The 20000-nt window shown below is 38.3% G+C and overlaps 1 protein-coding gene and 1 gene segment (V, D, J or C); one reads left to right on the forward strand and one right to left on the reverse strand.

Annotated features, from left to right (window-relative positions):
* Nucleotides 1-20000, reverse strand: part of LOC308682903 (Ig kappa chain V region 4135-like) — a 1009768-nt gene that overhangs the window by 189539 nt on the left and 800229 nt on the right.
* Nucleotides 1704-17171, forward strand: LOC308683170 (Fc receptor-like protein 5). 4 transcript variants are annotated; one of them, XM_081353486.1, is made up of 9 exons: nt 1704-2087; nt 6174-6230; nt 6893-6937; nt 7843-8064; nt 8140-8409; nt 10304-10582; nt 14320-14562; nt 15493-15692; nt 16645-17171. In XM_081353486.1, the coding sequence occupies exons 2-9, from the start codon at nt 6200-6202 to the stop codon at nt 16675-16677; spliced, it is 1323 nt and encodes a 440-aa protein (XP_081209612.1). In that variant the 5' UTR covers nt 1704-2087; nt 6174-6199; the 3' UTR covers nt 16678-17171. The 4 variants fall into 4 exon arrangements, with proteins under 4 accessions (XP_081209612.1, XP_081209610.1, XP_081209613.1 ...); XM_081353487.1 differs by lacking the exon at nt 1704-2087 and adding an exon at nt 5399-5621; XM_081353484.1 differs by lacking the exon at nt 16645-17171 and having other exon boundaries at nt 1954-2087; nt 15493-16133.

Raw genomic sequence — 20000 nt, forward strand, 5'->3', positions numbered from 1 at the left:
AGAAACCTTACATCAAATTCCCTTTGCTTGCCCTTTGCTTCAGACTCAATCTACAGTGAGTTTGGTCCAGATGTTAGTGGCAAAAAAATAAGGCACTTCACCTTTAAAGAAAGAGTCTGATACTAGGCTAAGTAAAGAAAGAAATTAGAACATAAGCATATACAGTTAACACAGCAAACAAGTAAGATTACAGTTACAGATCCACATTCACAGTTTTAGAAATTTTCTTGCAGTTATGAGAATTCAGAGGTTGATACAAATGTACTATAACAGGAGAAAGAAAGTTAGTTTTGTGCAATAAAACTGAAGGATTGAAACCACAGAAATCCAAATGCTGTAAATGTAAATACTATTAGCATCACGCATTAATAAGCATAGATATAAAGGCTATAGATTGACCAGGCAATTACACTCACACATAATTACACAGAATCAGTTATTGTGAATATCTGCGTAATAGTTATTGATTGTACAGCTATTATAGTTTATATGTGGGGCTGAAGAGCATTAACGCATCATTAGCAAATGTACTAATTTCTGAGTTTTTTTATAATTACACTGGTTTAACAATAGATTATATAAGCAATGATATTTCAAATAATGTCATTCTCAGCCTCATTCAGCATCATGTAAATGTATTTGGACTCTTGTTTATTTGGAGTATTTCATTCTTTCATTGTTAGATCTTAATTATAGTTATTGTGTTTTTGTTAAATATTTTTATTCATGCACGTTGTTTTGTATTTTTTAAATGTAAGAACTTAAAAAACAATGCATTTTCTGTTTGTTTAATTAAAGATGTATATCAAAATGACCACAGCTGTATAACTGCATGCCGCAATAAACTTTCATTGCAATGCAACTGTAGTTCAGTGTATCTCCACTAAACGGCAAACTGGTGCCCAGCATCAAATTCAGGTTTGTTTGTTTGTTTCAACCACAAGAGGTCACTGCAGGATTGAGTTGGTTTTCACTCACTGGTTAGTCATTTTGCATTTGCCAGTGATTGTGCAGTTTATTCATGTTCCTTGTATAGTATCTTTTGTAATTCTGAGTGTTCAGATTAAATTGTGTATAAATTAAGTTGTGGTTTGTTTTCTCTGGTGAAACCTGAGACGGATACATTGCTTTTTCTTGAATACTTGCTGACGTCTGCATCTTTAATTTGACTACGATTTAGAAACTGATCCCTTCATAACTCCACTTCTGATGCATTATCACAACAATAATACACCAGATATTATAAATGTGAATCCCAAATGCAGATTAAGAACTCCAAGAATACCTATACACTGAAAAAAAGTTTTTCAAGCAGTACCTCATTCAATTAATAATTGTTCTGTAAATATAGGCCTACCTACACACACACACACACACACAAACAAACAAATATTATTTCAAGTATCTACTAGTTAACTATTGTCTATTTAATATAAATTAATTATATATATAAATAAATAGAAATTAATTTATATTATAAATAATGATAAAGCATTAGTTTTGCTGTAGATTGAAATCAGGATTTTGACCTTTTAGTCTCTGTGTTTGAACTGCAGCAATGATAATAATAATCACAATAATAAATAATAAGTTGCTTTATCATTTCTTTTATATATATAGGCTATATATACATTCACATTTAAAAAAATGCGTAGAAAAAAACCCTCAAGAAACAAAAAGGCAGTGATGTACAAGAATGTTTCATCACAAGTGACTATTATCTTAAGAGAACCACAGAAATATCACTTCATAGAATGTAATTTCTTTCATCAAAAAAGTAAATTCTTTCATTAGCTCGATTGAAAGTCTAGACAGTCAAAAGGTTTGACCGTAATGGGAGCTGGTTTTGTTGGGATTTAAGTCTTCGATGGATCTAATTGGAGACTATTGGACAAGTTGACTGATCAAAAGGAAACTGCGAGCTGCACTTCTGAGGAAAAAGGTTTTTCCGTGGAGGAAACCAGCTTCTATCGTTTTGGGGGAGTATCTGTGGATTGTTGCTGAGAATGCATCGTCGTAGGAGAGCTGCATGAGGAAGACGCCGCTATTTCTTCATCCACGCACTGCACAAACGGTGGAACATTAAGGTAAAATTGGCAAACTTGCACGGCCATTTAAAAAAGCTGTGAGCACACTTTAAAAAAGAGAGAATTGTTTGTTATGGTTTATCTTGTTCATGCAATGTCTGTTAACATTGTGTTTATGTACTAGGTCTATATGATGTAGACAAGCAGTAGAAAGTGTTTATTGAAGCCTAAAAATAACTAACCGAACCTAAACTTAAAGGGATACTCCACCGTTTTTTCACCGTTACTCGATATATGTTGCAAAAACTGAGAAAATCCAAGTTTGAAAAAGCATCACATCTTAGTCGTCATGAAATCAAAATCGAAGTTTTTTTGGCTTTTAGTATGAATGTGTTAGTAGCTAGGCTACTGTTATCTATAAGCCTTAAGCCTATCTGAAACCTTATTCATAGCAGCGTCATCTTTGATTTTTAATGGGAATGAAAGCAATTGGAGGCTGTGAGGGACAGACATGCATCTCTTCAATGGGCTGTACTGTTATTTAATGTGTTTTTGGATTGTTCTGTTCATGAAACACTGGAAAAATATATATTTCCAAGTTATTTCAGTTGACAAAAAAACTCCCGATAAAATAAGCTGTGGAAAATTGGAAATTTGATCACCTTAAACGAGCCTAATAATTTTGATGACATCATCTGAACTTCAGCTTCTCATCAGATTTTCTGTCCAATCAAATGCTCTAGAATCTAAAACATCACACCCCCTACATTATAAACAGATGCTGAAATCAGTCACATGTTCACACATTTACTACTTTCTTTATGGTGAAAGGCACATAGTGCACTATATAGGGGATTAGGGAACGATTCAGACCATGTAAATATTTTTTTACTTTCCATTGGGACGAATGAGGTCTGGTTTCACGTGACGTTAGTGTCACACGAACCGCCGCAGCTCCGCAGCAGAGTGGATCATATACCACAAAACGTATCGGACCCATTTTAATTCTGAACAGAATGCTATATTTTAAAGCGTAATGGAAGAGATTAGGGGGAAACTTGCGGCTTTACCGAGCTCAACGGCTCTGGTCGAGCTGCATGTGATATAAACAAAATGCTATTGGCTATTTTTTTTAAAGGGGAGGAGCTGCTCAATCCTGTCTTCCTGTCAACACATTGAAATAATGCAGCGTGTTTCAAAGCACTTCAGTGGACTTTTATGATCTCATGATTAGCACAGACTTTGAAAGGGAGGTTAAAAGCACCTTTGAGAAGTTCAAAACCCAGTGCAAAGAGGCAAAATAATCCCAAGTTTTCAGGAGCGTCATGCACATTTTTGAGGGGGCACCACTTTTTTTGTGACAGTAGATCTGTGTGTTTCATGAAGAAAAAACGTAACTAATAATTATTATTATTTAGATCAAATAAAACTTAACTTTAGCTTTCACTTTAAGAATTACTGCAGTGTCATCATATCCAAATATACTTTTGAATTATTGAAGCAAAAAAACACATTTACTGTTGCTATTCCAGAATATAATAATATTAGGACTATAAGTCCTGCATCGATTCAGTCTCCCACGTATTTTGTAGCTTATAGAAACAAATGAATTTAAAGCATATAAGCACTGACACTGCATGGTTCTGCACAAATCGCTTATAGCTAAGTGACATTAAGGCCTGGTTTCACAGACAGGGCTTAGATTAAGCCAGGATTAGGCCTTAGTTTAATTAGGACATTTAAGTAGATTTTATAAACGTGCATTAGAAAATAACATTACTGCTGTGCATCTTGAGACAAAACAATATCACTGACAAGATAGGATAAGATATCTCAGTGCAAGTTGCTTTCAGTTAAAACAGCTTAAACATGCATTTAAGTCTAGGTTTTTCTTGACTTAAACATTAAACCTTGTCTGTAGAACCCAAGGTTAGCTTCAAAACAAAGATATTCAACTTTGGGGCACTATTCATTTTGTACCAACAATATTCTAAGATTAAAATAAACTTTTACCATATCGGATATAAATCAAACACATCATCAAATTATATTTGAAAGGATTATTGCCACTTTCATGTTTTACAAACTATGAATGCTAATTACTTATCTGTATATAAATGTCAGAAACATAAAATGAACATTATATGATTGAAAACTTTATAAATGACGAGTATAAACAGTATATGATTGAGAACTTCATAAATGACGAGCGCTGAGCCATAGCGCGAACGCAGATTTTAAAGGTGCTCTAACGATGTCACACGTTTTTTAGGCCAAAACATTTTTTGTCACATTCAGCAAATATCTCCTCACTATCCGCTAGCTGCCTGTCCCCTGAACACACTGTAAAAAAACGCGGTCTCTCTAAACAGCCCAGGCTCCACAAACGGCAAGAAAAACAAACGGGCCCAGCCTGGACCACGAAACATAACAAACAGTGTTCCAGCCAATAACCAACAAGAAGGATTTGGTTAGTGCGTGTGCACATGAAGGGGGGTGTGGGGAGTGGAGGAGTGAGAAGCATGGAGAGGGAAGTTAGCTAGAGGAGAGATGTCCTAGACAACGACAACGACTAACATTAAAAATGTATATTCTTGAGAATTTTGATATGGCCGACACACGACCAAAGAGACGACGTTCCGATGAACAAATAACAAAGAAGAGGGAAAAGGAGAAGGAACGTGCGAAGTCCCAAATTTACATTGGAAAAGCGTTCAGAAGGTGGCGAGAACTCCGCCGGCAGAAGGGCTTCCAGTCCGACATTCAGGTGTCTCTGTTTTTGCTGGACAGGTTAAATCCAGTTTGGTTTTTCTAAATGGTTCATGACTGTTTCAGGAAGCACGGAAGGGAGAGGGAGGGGATGGGATGAGGAGGAGGGAGGGTCGAGCTAGCCTCTGTTTTGTTTGACAATACTTCGAATGTCAACAAGAAGTGACGTTACCCAACATCGCTTAGAGCAGCTTTAATTTAGCAGTTGATCACGTGACGCACTGAAATTTCTAATCACACAGGTGTGATCGTACGCTTTAAAGGGTTAATTATCAAATGTCAAAAATATAATTTTTTGTCTTTTGGAAGCTGCATTCAAATCCATTTTCCCCCTCGGTTTGAATGGGCATGACACCTCTGCTATTTGTATTTTACAATGAAGAAAGAAAACCATGAAACATGGTTCCAAATCGCTGCGACTGGTGGAGTTTCCTGTTATTGTCAATGTGTGGCTAGAACAATCAAGAGGAAAACCAGTGCGCTGTTATGAAACTCGGGTGTGCAGTCATACAAACGGCACAGATCTGTCTCTACTAAATCCCAAGTTATCTGCCCAATGAGTGTGCACATTCATGTGGAGGCGGAAAGAGGAAATGAACACTGTTTACAAGAATTTCGATATGGACGATTATGTGGAGAGCAGAGAAGGAAGCAAGCAATCCAGATTGCCAAAGATCTGGCTGCTCTTAAGGTAGTTTCCATCTGACACAGAGGGACAGCAACAGTTGTGAGGTCTTGCAATCCATTCCAGAGCAAGACAGATCAAATAATATCAGTGAGCTTAACGTGGAGCGAGATCAACTGCGGATGGAAAGGGCTTCAATGGTGAGTGCAGACTGCAGACAGACACTTTCAGTTTCAAGACTGTCTGTACTCTGTAAAGGGGAAATCATAGTAGATGTGCCCGTGGGATTTTGTCTGTGATAGGCTCAGTCTATGATCCTTAGGGTACCTTCCAGTCAAGCTCATTTTACAGGAATCATGCAGTACAATTTATACCTGGAATGATGAGATTCCTCCAGTTCTTGACCAACAATGATTGAATGGGTTACTGGTCTGGATCAGATTAATGCATTTACAGTTGACTAATGTTTGAAGCCACATGGTTTTGGCGCAACTGCACAATTTTCAGATGCCAGTGAAAATGGATATGGCTCTGTGCCCTAAATTAGATTACAGAATAGTCATAGCTCATGTCATCTTTCTTCTTGGCAAAGCCAGATTGCCACCCCTCAGAACAGAACTTCATCTTAATTTGAAGGAATTGTGTTTTTGGACTGTTTTGAATTTGCAAACACCTTAAATATAACTACCTATTGTATTATTTTTGTTTGGTTATTGTTGAAGTCCACTTCCCCATATTTCTCTTTCTGACAGACGGACAGCGTGGCTCGGCTCGGCTGATGGACATGAGGTCTCTGCTGACACTGTCAGGTAAAAACACAAGAGCTTATGCAGCATCATCTTATTGTCTGATTCTGTGTAATGGGTTTCTGATTCTGATGATATTTGCTACATTCATGTTGAATTTTAAATCAAACCAACCAGTTTGCAGTTTTCATGCAACAGAAGAGGCAAATGGTTTAATAAGCTTTGTTTGTCTGGCTAATTGACATTAAATGATGATAAATGTTGAAAATCTTCCCCCAAAATTATCCAATTTTATTGCAGATTTCACAGAAATATTAATTATATAACTAATATGATCATTTTGTTACACAGATTTGCATTTCACTGCCAATTTTTTTAAGATTTATTTTCAAATAGTTGTTGTATTTGTAGCCAATATTTTGAACAATTTATGATGCACAATATCAGCACAGCCAGGGCCGCATTAACAGTAGGGTTTGCGGGGCCAAAGCCCCAGGACCCGAGCCAGGAGGGGGTCTGTGATTGGCTGTGGAGTAGACTGGCCATCGGGAGCACCTGAACCTTTCCCAGTGGGCCAATCGCCAATACCCCACTCTTGAGTCATGATTCACCCGAAACTGACTGGGCACCACAGTCTCATTTCAATGTCAATGAAGCTGCAAATTAAAATTAAAGATGTAGTTTCTTAGTGCAGAAATAATCTGATTTATCTTTTTATGTCACAGTGTTGTTGGCTCTCATAAGAGAAGACAAGGGAGAAAAACCAGCAGGTAAATACACACATTTTCATTGTGCACAAGATCAGAGGAGCTAAAAAAAAGAGATACTATCAAATCTATTATAAAGCACAGAATTAAGAAAAAACAATGCAGATCTGCAGAACTTTGGTGCAGGAAACCTCATCACTTCACCCAACCAGTATATTGATGTTTCTAGTGTCAGTATAGTACCTCACTGAGGGTCATTTATAATGAACATCCAACCTTGTCCAAAGTAATTCCTGTCGTTCTTAAATTTCTTAAACAACCATGTTTGAAGACACATCATGGCCTGATGGCCATATTCCAGGATGACAATGTCCAGATTCATCAGCCTCAGATTGTGAAAGAATGGTTGTGAGGAGCTTGAAGAATCATTTTCACACATGAATCGGCACCTCTGAGTCCAACCCAAAAATGTATTTACATCTCGATTGAAAAAAAAGTTGTAGTGTTATTTCAATCAAGAGGTCATCAAGATCTTGTGTTGTCAATGCAAGAGTCCAGCACTCTGTAAAGTCTCCTCCAGCACATCCCAAACACTTTCAATGAATTTAAGCTCTGGATTCATGAGAGAAAATGATTTTCACAACCATTCTTTCACAATCTGAGGCTGATGAATCTGGACATTGTCCTCCTGGAATATGAACATGATGTTCTTCATACATGATTGTTTCAGAAATGAAAAGCTACACTCCATCAGTTAGAGTTAGAAGAACTGTTGCCAAATATATAACATGCTAGAAACATAATAATCACTGCAATAATGATCCAATCATAGACTCTAAAGCTTTTGCTTATTTAAATCCAAACAGTGACTTTTTTTGATGGGCAGTGCATTTTACTATAGTAAAGTAGTCAGACAACCTGGCGTTACAGAAGACGTGTCTCTTATGTGTCTGTATTCTTTCTCTCAGTGTTTCTCCTGCCGTGGTTCCCAGATGTGTTTGCTGGAGATGACGTCACTCTGATCTGTAAAGGAGGGGGTGAACAACAGATAAAATGGTTCATTAATGGAGATCCACACTCACATCAGGATTCTTCAATGCTTCTTACAACAGTGACATCAAAAGACAATGGGAAGTATGAATGTGAGCGGGGCGGATCGAAGAGCGACCCGTACACACTCACTGTCGAAGGTATGAACACCATCCTAAATAACTCTAAACGTTCCCTCATGATCATCTGTTCCTCATCATCTCTCTCTCTCCCAGAGCTGGAGCCTCACGCTCAGCTCTCTCCATCTATAGGTGGCGCTGTGATGTCCAAAGGTGGTGGAAGAAACCTGATGCTGTATGTGGATGATGATGCGCATGGCTGGGAGTGTTTTGTGTTGCGGGGAGAGAACGGCTTCATGCTAAAAACCGATGTTATTGAGAAGAAGAGGGCTGTTATATATGCAGAATTGAAAGAAGCAAAAAGAGCCACTTTCTGGTGCCAGAACGGTACACGACGAAGCAATGCTGTGACGCTGAAAATGACAGGTGACTCCTTCCTCATTTCCCTGTTGTATTTCAGATCCCCTGTGTAGTTAAAGGGAAATACAAAAATACTAATTCTGTCATTATTTACTCACTTTTATATAGTTCCATGATTTGTAGATTATCTGCGTCCATGCAATTCAATTCAATTTAAAAACACTGGATCTCACTGACTTTCCTAGAATTTTTTTCCTGACCACAAGCTAGTTCCCATCAGTCGTACATGCTCTTGAACATGTTAAGCAAGTGATGTTAGAGTATATTGAACTTTCACAATAATTAAATCTGAATGTAATAGTCAAGTAATAGACCATGTTCTCTAGTTTAGAGTAAGGATTAATGGACTCCTTGAATCAGGTCCTCCTCAAAAATTACAGATGATATCCTCTAAATCTCAAAGAGCCATGGGACTAAACTGGAAAGCAAATGGAAACTGATTCTCAGATGTTGAGGAAAAGACACCTCACATCTGTCACCTCTGTAGTTACAGGGCGAATCTCAACAATAGCTCAAACTGTGCTCAGACTTCTCAAAACATCAAAGTCTATAAAAGTCAGATCTCAGTATAAAGTCTAACACTTCTCCAAGATCAGGGTTTATTCGTCTATCCTCCTACTGTATGAAAACTATTTACTCATTTGCATCACAAAGACAAAGTTGATCAATATAGATTCACACGTAGCGGCAAAACAGCCTTCTTCAGGGTGCTTTCCAAACAAACAATTTCCTCTTTTATAGGTGCTAATTAGAAACACCTGAATGACAAAATACATGCACATACAGAGAAGGTCCACTAGGTGGTTACATTGCAAATAGAATAAAAAAAACACATATACAGTATATGCACTGCACATATATACACATATACACATACACATTCATATACATAAAAAATATATCACAAAAAAGGACTGAAATCTATTTCTTCATTCAACCCAGGGTGCACTGTGGCAATGGTAGCTCATATATATAGAATGTTTCTCTCTGTAAAAGTAATTTTAATCGGTCATCACCCCGAAAACTCTTTTTGATCGTTTCTAAACCCTCAACCATTAGGCCTTCTGGATTACTATTATGCACATTTTTAAAGTGTTGTGCCATAGGGTAATCTAAATTAGCTTTTCTAATGGCATTTTTATGCTCCGATACTCTGTCTTTGAGACGCCTCTTGGTCCGGCCTACATAAAAACATCCACATTTGCAAGATAACCTGTATACCACAAAAGTAGTATTGCAATTAATGAATGCCTTTATGTTGTACATCTTATCAGTCTTGAAATTACAGAATTCTTTGCATTCTTTAATACTAGAACAATGGTTACAAGACCCACATTTGTAAGTACCTTTTAACTGTCTGTTAGCCAAGTAGTCTGTTTTTTGGCAGGAAGATGACTAGATACTAGCCTATCTCGTGGTGTTGGAGCCCTCTTGAAACTAATTTTTGGAGATGCAGAAAACACTTCTCTAAGAACAGGATCACTCTTGATAAGATTCCAATTTGAGTGTGTAATCCTTTTTATGGGATTGGCCAAAGAGCTATATTCTGTCACAAAATAGGCCTGATTTTGTAAACAGGATCGCTTTGTCTTCTTCTGGAATAGCTCTGATCTAGGAATAGACTGGGCTTTCTTATAAGCATTTTGTACAATTTCTGTGTGCAGAAAGAGCACCTTCAAAAACACTTTTTTGAACTCCTTGAGCACCCTGGACACTTTTTTCCCTTCTAATATAGATTCAATTCCAAAAATTCCAATATACATTTTGAATCCCGTTTTCTTAAACAGCCAATTGCCTGTAGTTTATGTCAGTAACACCATACTTTAAATGAAGTATCAGGCTCGTGCAGCAGTAGATGATGGATGTCTGATCTGTGTCTCTGTGTGTCTGTGTGTCTCAGAGCTCAAGGTGATGTTGGACCCTCCAGCCGCTCCTGCACTGTTGGGGGAGAGCGTGGCTCTCAGGTGTGCAGTCTGGGGTGGGAAAGCAGAAAAGGCTACATTCTATAAGGATAATAAGGCAATCGCAGACACAACAGAAGACACATACATCATCACCAACGCCACACAAGCCGATGCCGGACAGTACAGATGTCACGCCACCTACAGGTACAGCCACATCAGTGCAGACGCTGCCCGGCAGGAAGGAGATTCTGATGCCCAGGAGTTAAAAGTTATAGGTAAACATTACAATAACTGCCTCACCTCTCCCCTTCATTTATACACAACCACTACTAGTGTCACGTTACGCTAAATAGAACCCAAGCGCAGACAGTAACTTTCACAAAACACGGTTTATTTACAACCGGAAACAAAGACCCACGATGGGGCAAACAAACAATAACTAGATTTGACAATTAAACGGAACTGGAACATTCACAGACAGACCACAATACTCACAGAACCGAATGTTAACAAGACGAACCAGCACTGAGGAACAAACACCGGGAGCTTACATAGACACAATTACAAAGGTACAGGTGACACTAATGAACATCAATACTAACGAGGGAACAAGGGACGTGGTAAGGACACATGATCACAATCACAGGTGACGCTAATACAACATTAACATGGAAACGAGGCAAAACACAAGACAATGCAAACACAGTCAAAACAACCGACCATGTGTTTGCACACAAAACAAGAGACAAATACATGACATAACCTCCTCCTTACGGAGCGGCTACCAGACGCTCCACATGGGACATAACCAACTGTAAACTAGACATAAACCAACAAAACAGAACAACCATTAACAGTGGCAAACACGAAAACATAACAGTAGGATCGGGATGACACAATAAAAATAACACATGAGGGAGGGGGGGTGGGGGAACAAAAGAGTTCGTAGGTGGAGGTCCAGAGTAGATAGGTGGAAGTCCAGAGTGGGTGGGTGGAACAAAAGTCCTGGATTCACTGGACATGGGCACTGATTGAGGACACGAAAACCGGGCAGTTCTGGGTGGAGACACATGAGGTACAGTCTTGGGAGGGACAGGTCGGGCCACAACAGGAATAGGGGTAATCGGGGAAACAACAGGGGACACAACCGATGTTGCTGCAGCAAGCAGAGGAGCCGATACAGAACCCAAAACTGGGGGTGATGCCACTCGCAACGGAGCTGGGACAGGAGGTACCACAGACGGCTCAGCGTGGACAGTCCTAGACTCCTTAGCTGGGACAGAATTGGTCTTGGTCACTCTCCCATCTACCTCAGCGTGGACCAGACTGACAGAAGCAACCTGGAGAATCGGCACGGAGCCGGGAAGGGACTGAGACGGTGAACCTGACGATCTCTTCCTCCTCCTCTTTGACCGCGGTGCAGAAGCCATAGCCGGACCTAGGATCGGTACCGAGATCCCCGCAATGTCCGTAGCAAAAGCTGAAGGATCTTTCGTAGACGAAGTGGCGAGAACGTGGTTGCCAAGCGTTGTTGTGGCTAGGACGCGACTCTCCGGGATAGCTGGTAATGCAGAAACTGACAACGTCCTCGTGGGGTCCTGCTGCTCCTTTCGACGCACATGGTCCACCACCTCTCGAAACGGACGTTGGATCAGCCCCTGCCGTTCAGCCAGCGGAGGAGGTACATTGAGCCCCGCGATGAAATAAGAGTTTAGGAGGACCTCCGGCGTAAAATTTCTCTTCTCCTCTAGGCTCTGGGCATATCTCTCCAGGGATCTCTCTCCCTGGGGAGGAAACGGAATCTTGCCCCTCCTCATGTCCTCGATGGTCGACTGCCACCATCGCTCCTGGCCACCCAACTGGCTACTGGCAGAACAAGACATAACCTATTGTCTGCTGGGTTCAAAAATGGCTGGTTCGTTCTGTCACGTTACGCTAAATAGAACCCAAGCGCAGACAGTAACTTTCACAAAACACGGTTTATTTACAACCGGAAACAAAGACCCACGATGGGGCAAACAAACAATAACTAGATTTGACAATTAAACGGAACTGGAACATTCACAGACAGACCACAATACTCACAGAACCGAATGTTAACAAGACGAACCAGCACTGAGGAACAAACACCGGGAGCTTACATAGACACATAATTACAAAGGTACAGGTGACACTAATGAACATCAATACTAACGAGGGAACAAGGGACGTGGTAAGGACACATGATCACAATCACAGGTGACGCTAACGCCGGTTTCACACTGCACGCGATAGCAGAGCGTGAGCAGCGCAGGAGCAGTGCGTATGGTGAGCAGGAGCAGGACACGCGCGTTTTGCTTTCACACTGGCAGCGTTTGTCACGCGCGGCTGAACCGTGGCTTGTGTACAGACAGAGTACTCTATAATGGATAAGTTGGCATTGCTTTATTTCGTTTTCAAATACATTTAAGAGAAAAGACTTGTCAAGAAGCTTATTTTATTAATCATTTCATTTATGTAACTTTTGATTCGTCTTTGTTTTTATTGTTCGGGCAACAAGTTTGTTTTTGGACATTTGTTTTCTTTTTAAATTGCTGTTGGTCATTTGAGTGACTGTTTAAAACACAATAGATATCATCAATGCGCTTTTGGGGTAAAACTGCGGTGTATTTTGGCCTTGATCAATGCGTGTCACTTTAATTCAGCGTAAGCGGCGCGTTAAAAATAGACTGGGCGCCGAAACTATCGCTGCACTGCTGTTCCTGCTCTGCTCCTGCTACGCGCTGCCGCGCCGCTTCTGCGTGCGATGTGAATGCACTCATTGAATAACATGGACGCCGAAAAAAATACGTGCTGCGCACGCGCCGCTAACGCTTGCGGTGTGAAACCGGCGTAATACAACATTAACATGGAAACGAGGCAAAACACAAGACAATGCAAACACAGTCAAAACAACCGACCATGTGTTTGCACACAAAACAAGAGACAAATACATGACAACTAGATAGTACTAGAACTACAAAGTATTTTTTGGACATGGTACCATGGCATTCCTGAATACTGTATATGTAAGAGTGCCATGTGATAGTATATAATAATAATAATAATAAAAAGGATTACATTAATAATAATAACAATAATACTAATATAAATAAAAAATATATATTTAAGCAATATTTATATATAATAATACTTTACACTAAGTTTGCAGTACAAATGAGATATGTATGAATATATCAGTTATATATAAATTATTATAAAACATTACTAGTAATAATAATTGTAATGATTAGAAAAAAAAGCAAGCACACCGCTTCACCAGTAGCCTATAGTCTGATTCATGAACAAATGACTCTTATGAGTCGACTCTTTTAGTGAATCAGTTAGAATGACTCGCACGTTATCGGTTTCGAATTAGTCTAACGAATTACTCACTGGCAGGGTTTCCACGGGTCCTTGAAATCCTTGAAAGTTTGTGAATCTGAAAAAAAGATTTCAAGGCCCTGGAAAGTTTTTGAAAATAAACATGCATAGATACAGGTCCTTGAAAGTGCTTGAATTTATTTTGTGCAAGAAGTTTTCTTTAAATGACATATTATTCCCTCCGGTCCGCTAATGTTATTTCGTCAACACTTCGTGGCCTATGCACACTAGCTTGCTTGATTTACGTTGTACGTTGCATTGTTCACGCGCGCAAAACTGTAACAATGTATCTTACAAGTGTAACATGATGTAAGCTTGCTCTCACTTGAAATGTGTCCCCAAATTAAGTCCTTGAATTTGAGGCTATTGGACCTGGAAAGTCCTTGAAAGGTCCTTGAATTTGATGTTAACCAAAGTGTGGGAATCCTGCACTGAATCTAGAGCGGTTTCATTTATACATTTGTCAGATGCTTTTATCCTTATCAGGATACGCATTCACTGGGAGTTTAACCCATGACCTTAGCTAACGTTAAGTCACTATCCATGAGCTGAGTTACAGGAACAACCACTGAATCAATTCTTTTGTAAGTCATATCTGTGTTTGGTTCAGGTGGGCCTCCTGCTGCTACAGTGGACTCAATGTCTCCTAACAGTCTGGAGTGTTCCTGCAGAGACTGTCCTGCCGTCTGCACGTCCTATTACTGGTATCACACACTCTTTAATGACTCATTTGCATGCCGAAGACTGCCTGAAAATACAGACATTATTACCGTGGAGGAAGGAGGACTGTACAGCTGCCGGAGGGTGTGTGGGAAAGGTTTCTCCCGTTTCAGCAACGTTTACAGCTACACAGGTACCTAAACACACACACACACACACACACACACACACACACACACACACACACACACACACACACACACACACACACACACACATGCTACTTAGACTTCCAGATGTCCATAAGCCAGTGTTATTTTAGTATAATTAATATTCTGTTATAGTTTTTATTCATATTTTGAATTAGTTTTGTTTTATATTATCATTTCAATTTTAAAGTTTTAGCAATTTTTTTTTGTTTGTTTTTTGTTGGGTTTTGTTTTTTAGGTGTTTTTATTTACTTTTTTATTTAAAGTAATTTTAGTGCTTCAACTGAAACGTAATGAACATTTGAAATGTTGCTTTGGCATAATTGGCAACTAACTGAAATAAAATAAGTTAAATCTCAGTTACTTAATTTCAGGTTTTAGTTAAACGATAATAACCTGCCAAAAAAAACATTTGTTATTGTAAGCTGAGAGACGAGTCTAATTAATTTTCTGTGGTAATCAACAGCAGAAACAGTTCTCAAAGTATCGGCTACACCCAGTTTCAGGGCAAAAAACACATCGCGTCGGGATCCCGTTCAGCCTGTCGGGGTTGTTATTCACTATAACAACCGGCTCACTATACATTATCCCGCTTATTACATGGCTACCTACAAAATAAATAAATAATTTGCCGCGAATTATTGATTTAAAAAGGGGTTATTGATTTAAAAACGATTGTATTGCTTCCGCTAAAGAAAATAGTCCGTTCCGCGTCCATAGCAACGCGCTGTTTTTCATGGCAACGGTCTGTTATACTTCGCAGCGGTCTGTTATAAAGAAATAACAGACCGCATTCTATATTGGAATTCAGCCAAGCCATGTAATAATCATAATGAACAGTCACTTTCAATTCTTACTTCGCCACTTCTCATTATTTTTAGTATTAAAAAATGCATTCTCCTTCTTTCTCATAGCACAACCAGTGTCTGTAAATGTGCTGGCCATCATTATGGCTGTGATTCTGATGGTTCTCGGGGTGTTGATCGTGGTGCTGATCGCGCTGAAGTGCAGAAAACATGGAGGATTCAGTTTTCAGGCGATGGACAGGTGGACAGGTGGAGACTTTGATCAAATCCAATTCACCAATTTACCACTGGACAAGGACAAGGCTGAGGTGGGTTACGAGGCAGGAGGCGTTGTACCACACAATGGGTTCTAAATGTGATTAACATTTGATGTGTTTGGGGAATTTGGCTATTAACATGTAACATTTTAATTATATTCTGCTGAAATTAACGAACTGATTTGAAAAAGGATTTGTTCATTTTGAAGCGCCTACTCACAGTATTTGGTGTAACACTGTATAACAGGAGAAGAAAACAAACAAGCAAATAAAAAGGATGAAAGAACTTGGAAGAAAAAGCACATTATGATTTACCAATGATCAATTCTCATTTTGACTTCCGATATAAATTCTCAAATTCCCAAATTTTAGTTGTGTCGAAGTCTTTTCCACCAATGTTCCCTATATACTGTCTAATCCTAATCCAACCCTACCAGTAACCTAAGGGGAAACTGATCTTCTCTCTTTACTACTAGTTATAGCATAAACATGAATGAACATCAGAAGGTATGTTGAAAGATACAGTAGCCTACAACTTGCCGAAATGTGTCATGTCTCATGTAATCGCTTTCAAGCATGAAAAGATCTCAATAAAGCAGCTTGTAATATGTCAAGTAACGTTATATTTAGCCGAGAAAAGCCATTCAGTGTCAGTAGCTCAACAAATAAACAATATAAAGGAGCATTTTGCTAAATATATGCAATATATTTCATATTCATTTTTACTCAACCTCTTCTTCAGTATTTAATGTTTGAGTAAATTAAGTTGTAATAGCCTCCGTTTAATCGTTTATATTTTTAAAAAACTCTCCAAATTCTCACATCATTTACAAATACAATGCATGGACCTCCAAAGTCGACTCTTCAAAAACCACACAAAGTGAACACTACGGTAATCCAAATGACCCAAGCTGACGAATCAATGTCTTCTGAAGATAAATAAAAGGTGTGTGAGAGAAAAATGTGATTATTTTAAACTATATTTTTCTTTCATCCCTTCCAGCCCACGGTCACACTGGGTCGGGTTCACGCTTGAGGTAACGTCAGCATGTTATGAAACTGCAGCGCATTGAACGGCATAAATCATGAGCAAATTTTCATTTCATCCCTTTAATATAATGAAGATTACGACTATAATATCAAATTGCTAATGTAAATCACCTTTGGGATACGTGGAGATGCTCAGGAGAGTGAACGCCACTTTTAGAAAGGGACTTTGATGTATTTGCATTTGCACTGTTTATTCATGTTTAATAACTTGTTCAGACTATTAAAAAGCAATGCATTTTCTGCTTGTTTAATTGAATATATATATCCAAATTTATCATCAAAATTATAACTGTATGCAGCAATAAACTTTTATTGCAATGCAACTGTAGTTCAGTGATTCTCCACTAAAAGGCAAACTGGTGCCCAGCATCAAGAGGTCACTGCAGGATTGAGTTGGTTTACTGGTTATGCAACACTGGTTGCTAATTTTCCCCGTTTATTCTTGTTCCTTGTATAGTATATTTTTATAATTCTGTGTTCAAATAAAAAAAATGTATAAATGAAACCGTGGTTTTCATTACTTACTTGGTTTTCATTACTTAGATTGGATGACGCGCAATTTTCTTTTATTAAATCCAGACAAGACAGAGGTACTAATCATCGGTTCAAAAAAACACCCACAAAACCTCACAATACAACTTTAACATAGTAGGATGTCCTGTTACTTCATCCTCTACAGTAAAAGACCTGGGTGTTATACTTGACTGCAACTTGTCTTTCGAAAATCATATTTCATATGTTACAAGAACCGCCTTTTTCCACCTTAGAAACATTGCTAAGCTACGTAATATGCTATCTGTTTCTGATGCAGAAAAGCTAATTCATGCATTCATGACTTCGAGACTAGATTACTGTAATGCTTTATTAGCTGGTTGTCCTGCAACCTCAATAAACAAGATACAGTTAGTCCAAAATGCCGCCGCAAGAGTTCTAACTAGATCAAGAAAATATGATCATATAACACCAATTTTATCATCACTGCATTGGTTACCTATAAAGTTCCGTATTAATTACAAGGTATTGCTACTGACTTATAAAGCCCTAAACGGCTTGGCTAATCCATCGCGCTCTTTAAGATCACTAAATTCGAGGCTTTTGGTCATACCTAGGATATCCAGATCCACCAAATGAGGGAGAGCATTTTCACATTTAGCACCAAAACTCTGGAATAGTCTTCCTGATACTGTTCGTTGCTCAGACTCGCTCTCCCAGTTTAAAACTAGATTAAAGACGCATCTCTTCAGCCAGGCATTCATATAATTCTTTTAATCTGACAGGTAAATCTGACCTTTAGTTCATAAACGCCAGAGGAGAACTGGCCCCCGACTGAGCCTGGGTTCTTTTTTCTCCATTAGGTCACCTGATGAAGTTTTTCAGTTCCTTGCCACTGTTGCCTTTGGCTTGCTCAGTTGGGGATATTTGGGGATATTTAATTTAATTAATCAATCAACGATACTATTGATCAGCATTACCAAACGTGGACGTTCCACTAGAAACAAACATTGATGTATTGTTTTAATTTATTACTGTGAAGCTGCTTTGATACAACCTGTGTTGTGAAAAGCGCTATATAAATAAACTTGACTTGACTTGACTTACTGACGTCTGCATCTTCAGTTGGACCACCATTTATGGATCGCAGAAACTGATCCCTTCATAACATTATCACCATAATAATACACCAGATATTATAAATGTGAATCCCAAATGCAGATCAAGAACTCCCAGAATAGGCCTACATACTACGGTAAATATACACACTCACAAAAAAATATTATTTTAAGTATCTAATAACTATTTAATATAAATGAATAATGTATGCAGAAATGCATATGTAGAAATACATTTACATTACAAATAACGATATAGCAGTAGTTTAGTATGCTGTAGATCAGGATTCTGATATTCTGCAGCAATGATAATAATAATCACAATAATAAAGTTTAATCGTACAAGTTGCTTTATCACAAGTTTTTTATACATTCACATTTCACAACATAGAACAAGTACGTAGGAAACAAACCCCAAGAAACAAAAAGAAAGGAAAAGACACAAACCGCAGTGATGTGTTACAAGAATGTCCTTCTACAGAGAGATTTCATCATACGTGACTATATTATCTTAATTATTCAGAGAGAACCACAGAAATATCACTTCATTTCTATGGGATCTGCTTCTTGGTTTATATTAAAGGAATAATTCACCCAAAAATGTAAATTGTGTCATCATTTACTCACCCTCATGTCGTTAGTCATCAATGTCTTCTGAAGCTACATTATAGGTGTGTGAGATAAAAATATGAATATTTAAACTTTTAAACTCATATTTTGACTAAAAATCACAGCTTCCAGCCAACTGTCACAATGTTTACACTTGAGAAATTCTCGCGAGAAGTGCCGTGAAGTCACAGCGGACCTTTACTTCTCGCGCGTGTTTCTTCGTTATATCTGGGCAAAAATCATGAGAGAATTTTCTTTTTGGGGGTGGGCTATGTAATATAATTAAGGTTACAATAATAGCCTACTAATAGCCTACCCTACCTAATAGCCTACAGAAGATCCCAGACAATCCGCTGCAAACTTAGAGATCTGACTCCATTCTGATCAGAAAACAAACCTTACATCAAATTCCCTTTGCTTGCCCTTTGCTTCAGACTCAATCTACAGTGAGTTTGGTCCAGATAGTGGAGAAGAAATAAGGCACTTCACCTTTAAAGAATCTGATACTAGGCTAAGTAAAGAAAGAAATTAGAACATAAGCATATACAGTTAACAGCAAACAAGTAAGATTACAGTTACAGATCCACATTCACAGATTTAGAAATGTTCTTGCAGTTATGAGGATTCAGAGGTTGATACAAATGTAGGCTACTATAACAGGAGAAAGAAAGTTAGTTTTGTGCAATAAAACTGAAGGATTGAAACCCACACAAGGCTATAGATTGACCAGGCAATTACACTCACACATAATTACACAGAATCAGTTATTGTGAATATCTGCGTGATAGTTATTGATTGTACAGTTTATGCTATTATAGTTTATATGTGGGGCTGAAGAGCATTAACACATCATTAGCAAATGTACTTATTTCTGAGGTTTTTTTTTATAATTACACTGGTTTAACAATAGATTTATTATATAAGCAATGATATTTCAAGTAATGTCATTCTCAGCCTCATTCAGCATCATGTAAATGTATTTGAATTCTTGTTTATTTGGAGTATTTCATTCTTTCATCATGCTTATTGTTAGATCTTATTTATAGTTATTGTGTTTTTGTTAAATATTTTTATTCATGCACGTTGTTTT

This window comes from Scardinius erythrophthalmus (assembly GCF_964197995.2).
Source record: "Scardinius erythrophthalmus genome assembly, chromosome: 22".
NCBI classification, from domain to species: Eukaryota; Metazoa; Chordata; class Actinopteri; order Cypriniformes; family Leuciscidae; genus Scardinius; species Scardinius erythrophthalmus.